Below are 9,016 nucleotides of genomic sequence, written 5' to 3' on the forward strand. Positions count from 1 at the left end.
TTAAATAAGAAAACAAAATCACAATGAATGTCACAATGATTTATTCAAGTAGATTTCCTGGAATACATCAAAACGGTGCAGTTATATGAGCTTTTTCATTGCATAAATATCAAACAAAACAGGACAAAAGAGATAGCTAGCAGACTAACCATAAGTAAACGCATTTCACAAAACAAATGAATCCTAATTCTGCTTGAATATTTGGTTCAGAGCACAGGCACAGTATGTACAGTATCCAGTACTATATGGGCAATACTTTTACTCAGAGATGGGCAACTTGTGAGCAAAACATTTTAGTGGCCCACCTCTTGACAGAGGATACATTTTAGAGTTAAGTTCCAGCAATTCTACATATTTTGCCATGGGGCGTAGAGAAAATGTTGCAGTTTTAAAGCAAGTTTGCTGCAATTCTACACATTTTGCAATGGGACTGAGAGAATATTTTGCCATTTTATAACTAATTTCATGCAAAATTTGGTTTTTGGAAGATGATTCCTGGGCCTACAAAAAACTGATCTGTGTACTGCTAATATATACTAATTTCCAAACCCTTAAGGTCATTAAAAAAATCTAAAGTGACCTTGAACTTGAGTTGTAAACATACAAGCTATAGCAAGCAAATGTGAATAATTATAGGAAGAATGGATTAAAGGGATGATATGTTTGACGTAAACCACATACAACGATGAGGGAAATATGCCATGGTTAAAAAAAATTGTATCTCACCATGCTCTACATTTTGTGCTCTTTAAGCAAGCTGAAGATGGATTCCATACAATGTGGTGCTGAATATTGTAATTGATATGTAAAAAACAAGCCATTTCAAATTATGGTGGGGTTTTAACATCTGAAATTCAATGTATTTGGTTTAGACCTTTTAAAACCAACTATAGGCTATGCAATATAGAGGCTATACTTTTCATTCTAAACCTATCAAGTAATTACAGAATGGCTTTACAAAAACATGCTTAATTTAGGAATAAAATGAAACTTTGAGTTTTTTCTTTTTTACATTAACCGGAAAAATTGGTCAACTGTCAATTTGGTAAGAGTATGGCCATTTTTACATAATTGCAGTTATCCATGTGTGCTTTATCCACACATTTGTACAAGGCATTGGCTGTCATTTGCTGCTATGGAGTTTTCACAGAATTGCTTCTCAGTGGTTTGGAGAGTGACATCCCCCTCTTAATAGCTGAGAAGAAAATAATAAAGAATTTCGTCACATACAGCACATACAGCAAAACACACAGCATAATATTTCCTGTAATGTGAGTTCTGATTATTAGATGGTCACAATAAGTTTATAAAGGATTACTGTCTGGTACACTACAGTGAATAGGATGCTGAGTAATCATGTTTTGAAACTTGAGCTGGTTTCCTAGACCTATTCCTACTATCAAAAGCATGCACATTGTTATGCAAAATGAGATGAGGGGTTCCAAGACTCACTGTGAGACGTGACATCCTGACACATAGGCGTAGTTGCCAGTATAGCGGACCTCACAGCGCACAATGTTGTTGCTGTAGTCAGACTCTGGAACCTGATAGCTGGGGTTCACACTGATCTAAAACACAAAAAGAGCAAAAAGGGTAGAAGTACAAATGTTTCATAGCGTTTCATAAAAACAATTGAAATTCTTCTTAGAGAGATGGTATGGGAATATGTGACACAGTGTTCAGCTACAAAGTGCCAATAATGTCATCTGTTTTTGTGACAAACCTTCAGGACATAGTTCCCAGGTTTCACATCTGTAATATCAATCCACTGGCAGTCGATGTCTGCGTTATAGGTATCATAACATCCTGGACTCAGGCCCTATAACCAAAGGAGCAACATGAAACCTCTGATTAGACAACAGTAAGAAGCACCTACATGCCATTACAGAGTATCAGGGTTGGGGTCAATTCCATTTCAATTCCAGTCATTTTCAAGAAGAACATTGAAATTCCATTTATGTTCAATTCTTTTAAATGAGCAACATGTGGAATTGGAATTTGGTTTACTTTCTGAATTGACTGGAATTGAAATGGAATTGATCCCAACCCTGCAGAGTATTTAACTGCATGTATGTGTTTTGCTGGACATCATACCCTGGTACTAAACAACTAGTTATACAATCTAGACATACAAGAAGAGCAAAATTGGCACTGTCCAGTTATTAGTTGAGAGACGAGATAAAGCAGGAAAATCATCCATGGTTGGACATTTATGATTAATTTTTTTATTAGGATCCCCATTAGCCGACGGCAATGATGACAGCTAGTCTTCCTGGGGTCGGATTGTCAACATGACATAAAGCAACAAGGGTTGTGTTGGTAACCTGGGTGTGTGAGGTGCAAGCAAAGCGTCTGTAGTAGCCGTAGTCACAGGAGCTGTCCTCCAGGCAGAAGCTGGCCTTGTGTCCCTCAGCCACACTCCTCCCACCGGAATCCAGCAGGTCATAGTGGCTGAACTCATCCATGCTGTGGTAATGTCTGGAGAGAATCAGGACAATGGAGGTTGATCAGTGTAAAATAACTGATTCAATAACTTGGTCATCACTTTGGCTGGCATTCAATCAAACATGCACTGTAGAAAAATTAAAACTTGTTGTTCCAATGCTGAGGAATGCATTTTTTAAGGTTTCAGGTCAAGATCCAGTCAATGAGACTGAGACTTACAAATCAGTTATACAAAAACCAACTACAGGATGTAAGTCAATATGTTAATTGGAACTCTGCCAAATGTACCCCATACTTGCTGATAGTACATCATGTGACTTACTTCAGAGCATAGCTATGGGCTGAGGTAATGTGAAATGCAGACTTCTATGGAATCAAGAGAACTGGCATATTTTGAATGTATTCATTAAGACAAGGTTTTAGACTTCTCTCTATGAAGGTTCTGGCTACACATCCAGAATCACATTTCTCATGTGCAGTACAAGTTATGTTTTGGAGTCAAATATTTTGAAGTGGAAATTGGAGTCAAATACATTGCCATAAATTGTTGCATTGCTATATTTGACAGACCAATGAGTCTGATGAGACCAGTATGTTAATGATCAATAGAAGGACATTCATCTACTCTGTAAGACAGAGAAGGAAACAGAAAGAACAGCACAAACAGTGTTTGTGTAACTGACAGATAGAGACAGAGAAACATACAGATCTGGACATAGGTGGAAAGTCATATAGACAGACTGGGAGAGACTCACTGGTGACAACTGTGCCATTCCCAGGAGTAGCGCGGTCTGCTTGGCAGGAAGTCAGCTGTCCCCTGGTTCTTCACACGTTGTGGGAACCTCAGAAGCATGCGGGTGTCATAGTCTCTTGCTCTGTAGGCTGAACTGCCCCACCAACACAACATCACAAACTGAATACACTTTGGACACAGAATTGAATCGACTGCATTTATAATCCGAATACCTTCTTTTCAATAAAGCGTATGGTCTCAAATTTCTGGGAAAGGTTTGGTACAGCGAGTAGTGATTCCTTTCGAGAAGGATATGGTTGTTTGCGTTAGTTTTGATAATGAGTTTACCAGTTTGACTAATGATGATTTCTCCATGTAAACTGAGGAGCGTTTAAACGGTTTGTTGAATTCTACCAGTCGACCCTTACAACTGGCAGCAGGAAGCTATTTAGGGCAACCTTAAACCACAAACACTCTACAGTTACAACTCACATAACCTGACTCACACAATGAAGTTGTTGGACAATAACCTTGTCTTTAAATCCGTAGTGTTTGTTCCAATAGTACCTTGACAAGCAGTTCTCTTCATTTGCACATCGGAGGTTGTACATAGGAACTCTCTGGACATATGCAGAGGCTTGAACGTAGTATGCATCTGGCACAAGATCAGGCAGACCTAGAGGATATGTATTTGTCTTAATCACAAGTTAATGTTATATGAAGAAAAATAATAACACAGAACTTATCTTTTTAAAGCTACATGTACTGGGAAAATAATTCTGCAGCAAATGCATCTCAAATTCCAACCAATTCAACCATTCTTACCGTTCTGATGGTACCTGGTGCCATACCCAGGTCTCTCTCTGCGTCTGGGACTCTCGTACACGTCGTAGTAATTGTAGTAAGGATTATCTGAATCTGAGGTCTTGTATGGGTTGTAAGGATCATCCCCTGCCATCACGTCTTCTCTTCTCGGCGATGGGGACGGTTTGTCCTGTGTCCCATTCGTCGTGCCATTCGCCTTCGTTTCTGCATGGCCACTTGGATGGGCATCCTGTTGCTGGTGCCCCTGTCCCCTAGGGGGCCTTGGAACTCGAGGTGGTATCCAGCGCGGACGCGCTCCTGTGCGAATAGATGAGGGAAGCGGTCTCGATGAATCAGAGGGTTTGTTGGCTTCCCCATCGCTAATGATGGTGACAGGTCTCTCCTGGGCTTGCTCTTTATCGGCGCCTCTTTGCTTTGGTGGTCGATATTCCGAGCCGTGACTCAGAAGGCTAAAAACTTTACCGTTGTGCGCCCATTGTATTGTCTGACGTAATGTACCTGCGGCTTGGTTATTTCCTGGCCTTGTCTCTGGTGGATTCCGCTGAGATTGGACAGCTGGCAGTATGCAAACAAATAAACATACGTGCGCACACGCATAAAGCGTGACAAATGAACGCACTCCCATAATACAACTAATTAAACTAAATAGGTTATGACTGATAATTACAAATAGTTTAATTTATGTGGTATATCATTTTCCCGTTGAAAATAAAGTACATTCAATTACTTTTCAAAGTAAGTCTAATTTACACTACATTAAATGCTGAAAAACCTGCACCAGTATTGCTATGTTCTCCACGCAACCTCACATCGTTCTGTCCAGAGCCTAGCAGATGCGCTAAGAGTGGGGAGGAGGAGGAGTTGAACATATGAAGTTTCTAATTCCGTTGTTATACAAGCCCAGAATGGCATGGTGCTCATGTAACAGCTGGATGGATAGGCGACTTGACGCCGACCCTCTTAATGGGTCTGCTCCAGAGTTTGATAATATAAAACCACGTGTTATGTTTTTCTTGCGCTGTCTGACGTTATTATAAATGTCAGACATGTGCGGTGTAATTACCATGAGTTGCAGATATGTAGCCTACAAACTAAACATGTTAACTAACTAACCAGTTAAATTACACATATTTATATATGAAACATTTTCAACAGGTCCCTCAGTTAGTAAAATAATCCCTATGTCACCTTGGTCATCAAGGTGGAATCACTGATGTGTGGACTTTGCTAATGACTGCTTAGGCCTTGCCAGAGCACATCACAGTATAAGCACATAATCACAGTCACAATGCCTTTTCTTGTAATTACCCCACCCAGGAAATACATCTGGGAGAGAACACACACACACACAATTTTATAAAGTCAGACTACTTAAAACAATTCTGATTTTGCAACAGTACGCCTATTTGTTATAGTATGTGATAAGAAAATAACAAGCTCCTTGGCCAGATCAGCAGGAACGCAAATGTTAGGATAAATAGCACTTACTTTGTTGGATGACCTCTGACAAAAGTGCAACCTCATCGTGCCAAAATGGTCTTTGCACATCAACTTTCTCACAGGAGCTCTAAAATGTAAACATGTCATTGTGATGTTCACTCACATAAACCAAAACTGAACAAACAATTCCAGCTTTTTTCCCTTTGGTCCTTTTTTGGCAATGTGTTGCTCTTATTTTTAAGCGTTGCTATATGAATTTATGCAGCAGTTATTCTATGCAAGAAACACATTGCGGTCTCTGTTCTTTCATTTGGGACTGTTGTTGCCTCAGATTGCAGTATGACCACGTTGATCCCTAAAGTCCTGGACATATCGGAAACTTTTACTCTTCCCTTGCAGTATGCCAAAGAAAACACTTCCCTGTTGTTAACACTAGGGACATAATATATAGTTGGGTTACCTTAATCAATGGTTTTCATTTTTCTCTGTCTAGTCGGCTCGGAAATGTATTTTTAAAATGACTGACCACAGTAGCCACGACTGTACTGCAGTACCAGATAAAAAATCACCAGAACGCAATACATTCTAATCTCTCAATCCACAGTCAACACTGCTGGACACTGTCAAAATGCATAATCTGTGAAAAAATATATATAAAAAATACACACTAAGATCTTATTTTACATATCCTGAAACTAAAAGGCAGCCATATTATTTCCATACCCACATTTTACACTAGGGGGCAGATTATAGCAAACTAAAGTAATGCATCTGGTTTCTTACTGTCGCATAGTTTTGTAACTGGAATGTTTTCCATTGGGGACTGGGCACTTTCTATTAGTAATTATTAATTAAACAGTATGGTACTTTGCAGTTTTTTTGGGGCTAATCAATGTGTCCACGAAGGCCTTTTCATCGACCACAAAAAGAGACAATCTGAATGAAAATCTGAAAAGAAGCACTTGTTTATGACCTCCGATAATTATAATAAATGACCATATAATTTTTTTGGTCCCTAAATCTTCTTAGAATTTGTCATTGACATAGACCACACACTGTGGAAAAATCCAAATTTATAGAATTGGCTGGCCCGTACTGAATTATAAAATAGTCTTCTCTGCACGTTTCAGACCAGAGTCACATGACTTGACATCATTCCTTGTGTAAGCTCTCTAAAGGCGAATCAGAGCCAAGAGGCAGGATTTGATCTCCCCCAAAATGTGTCCTCCCTCCGAACGTCTTGGAATTGTCTAAGACACGTATAGACATCTAAGAGATGTATAGCAGACATTTGATCCAGTGAGGTGGAGTAACCATCGGACTCAGATGTAATCATGACACACAGTTCAATCTAAAATAAGCAACAATGACAACCATGGGGATACAATTATCTATTTACGTTTACAGAGCCCTCAAAAGTAAAAGTATAAATACTTTCCTGTCTTTGGAAAGTACATCAAATCAAATGTTATTGGTCGCGTAAACATATTTAGCAGATGTTACTGCGGGTGTAGCGAAATGCTTGTGTTCTTAGTTTCAACAGTGCAGTATTATCAACAGTGCAGTATTAACAATTCACAACAATAAAGATGAATTTAAAAGTAAAATAATGGAATTAATAAATATATACATATTAGAACGAGCAATGTCGAAGTGGCATTGACTAGAATACTGTAGAATACAGTATATACATATGAGATGAGTAAAACAGTGTGTCAGTGGAGGAAAATGTATATTTAAAAAAAAAAATATATATATATATATATAAAACTAAAATATAGTTGTTGCATAAGTATTCAGCCCCTTTGTTTAGGAAAGCCTAAATTAGTTCAGCTATAAAATTTGGCTTAACAAATCACATAAGTTACATACACTCACTGTGTGAAATAATAGGGGTTGACATGATTTTTGAATGACTAACCCTTCCTCTATCCCCCATACATACAACATCTGCAAGGTCCTTCAGTCAAGTATTGAATTTCAAGCACAGATTCAACTACAAAGACCAGGTATGTTTTAGAAAGCCTCATAAAGGACAATGATTGGTAGATGGGTAAAAATAATAAATCAGACATTGAATATCTCTATAAGCATGGTCAAGTTAATAATTATGCTGTGGATGATGTATTAAACCACCCAGACACATCAAAGATACATTCATCCTTCTGAACTGACTTGTAGGACAGGAATGAAACTGCCCAGGGATGTTATCATGAGGCCATTGGTGATTTTAAAACAGCTAGAGTTCAATGGCTGTGATGGGAGAAAACTGAGGATAGATCAACAACCTTGTAGTGACTCCACAATGATGACCTAAATGACAGTGAAGAAATTATACAAAACAGAATAAAAATATTCAAAAAAATTGATCTTGTATGCAACAAGGCACTAAAGTAATACTGCAAAAAAACACAGAAAAGGAATACACTTTTTGGCCTGAATTCAATGCCTTATGTTTGGGGCAAATTCAACACAACACAATACTGATTAACTGCCTCCTTATTTTCAAGCATGGTGGTCGCTGCATCATGGGTATGGCTATCCTTGACATCTGCAAATACTGGGGAGTTTTTCCAGGATAAAAAGAAACGGGATGGAGCTAAGCACAGGCAAAATCCTAGAGGAAAATGTGCTTCAGTCTGCTTTACACCAGAGACTGGGAGAGGAATTCACCTTTCAGCAGGACAATAACCTACAACACAAGGCCAAATATACACTGGAGTTGCTTGCCTGGAAGACAGTGGATGTTCCTGAATGGCCAATATACAGTTTTGACTTAAATCTGCTTGAAAATCTATGGCAAGACTTGAAAATTGCGGTCTAGCCATGATCTTGACAGAGCTTGAAGAATCTTTTAAAGAATAATGGACCAATATTGCACAATTCAGGTGTGAAAAGCTCTTATAGACTTACCCAAGAAGACTCACAGCTGTAATCGATACCAAAGGTGTTTCTAACATGCATTGACTAAGGAAGCTGAATACTTATGCAACAACTATTGTTTAGTTATTTAGCTTTTATTCATCTTTAAAACATTTTTAGAATTTTTCTTCCTCTTTGACATTACAGAGTATTTTGTGTAGATTGCTGACAAAAAAAAGTACAATTAAATACATTTTAATCACACTTTGTAATACAATAAAATGTGAAGAAATCCAAGGGGTCTGGATAATTTTGCAATGCACTGTATGTGGTGGTCCCACATAGCTATCTTAAGATCACGAGCGTCTGCTAAATGACTCAAATGTAATGTTTTCCATTAGGTCGTATATGCTACATAGATTTGTTATAAGTAGAGTTCTATTTCCAGTAAAATCCAACAGATGGCCTATGTTTCCAGAGAAAGAGGGGAGAAGACATTTGGATGATTAATTTTGATTATGTTTTGGACATGATTTGATAGCAGAGACTAGACTCTTATGATTCAGCAAACTAAAGTAACATACCATAGGTTCCCCAAAAAGTAAAAATTATGTGCAGGTGTTTTTGGGTTGGTTCTTCTTGGTCCACCGAAACAGAACCAATCTGTACTGGGTCATGGTTGTTTTTCCTCGTAACTTATTGAATCACTTC

At 38.3% G+C, this 9,016-nt stretch overlaps 1 protein-coding gene across 1 annotated transcript; it reads right to left on the reverse strand.

The window, feature by feature from the left end:
* Window positions 1-24: 24 nt before the first annotated feature.
* loxa (lysyl oxidase a) lies at window positions 25-4,892 on the reverse strand. The gene is made up of 7 exons (NM_001140223.1): window positions 4,004-4,892; window positions 3,746-3,854; window positions 3,201-3,332; window positions 2,325-2,478; window positions 1,724-1,819; window positions 1,453-1,568; window positions 25-1,195 (listed from the first exon to the last, which is right to left on the reverse strand). The coding sequence occupies exons 1-7, from the start codon at window positions 4,626-4,628 to the stop codon at window positions 1,189-1,191; spliced, it is 1,239 nt and encodes a 412-aa protein (NP_001133695.1). The 5' UTR covers window positions 4,629-4,892; the 3' UTR covers window positions 25-1,188.
* Between the last annotated feature and the right edge of the window lie 4,124 nt (window positions 4,893-9,016).

The sequence above is a fragment of the Salmo salar genome, chromosome ssa11, assembly GCF_905237065.1.
Source record: "Salmo salar chromosome ssa11, Ssal_v3.1, whole genome shotgun sequence".
NCBI classification, from domain to species: Eukaryota; Metazoa; Chordata; class Actinopteri; order Salmoniformes; family Salmonidae; genus Salmo; species Salmo salar.

Bases quoted from the DNA above. Each gene is read 5' to 3' on its own strand.
- loxa (NM_001140223.1), bottom strand. From the start codon at position 4,628: ATGGGAGTGCGTTCATTTGTCACGCTTTATGCGTGTGCGCACGTATGT. The intron at 3,855-4,003 runs GTAAGAATGGTT...CATATCCTCTAG, and splicing joins CACCAGGTACCATCAGAACG to GTCTGCCTGATCTTGTGCCA. The intron at 1,820-2,324 runs GTTACCAACACA...CTTTGGTTATAG, and splicing joins CTTGCACCTCACACACCCAG to GGCCTGAGTCCAGGATGTTA.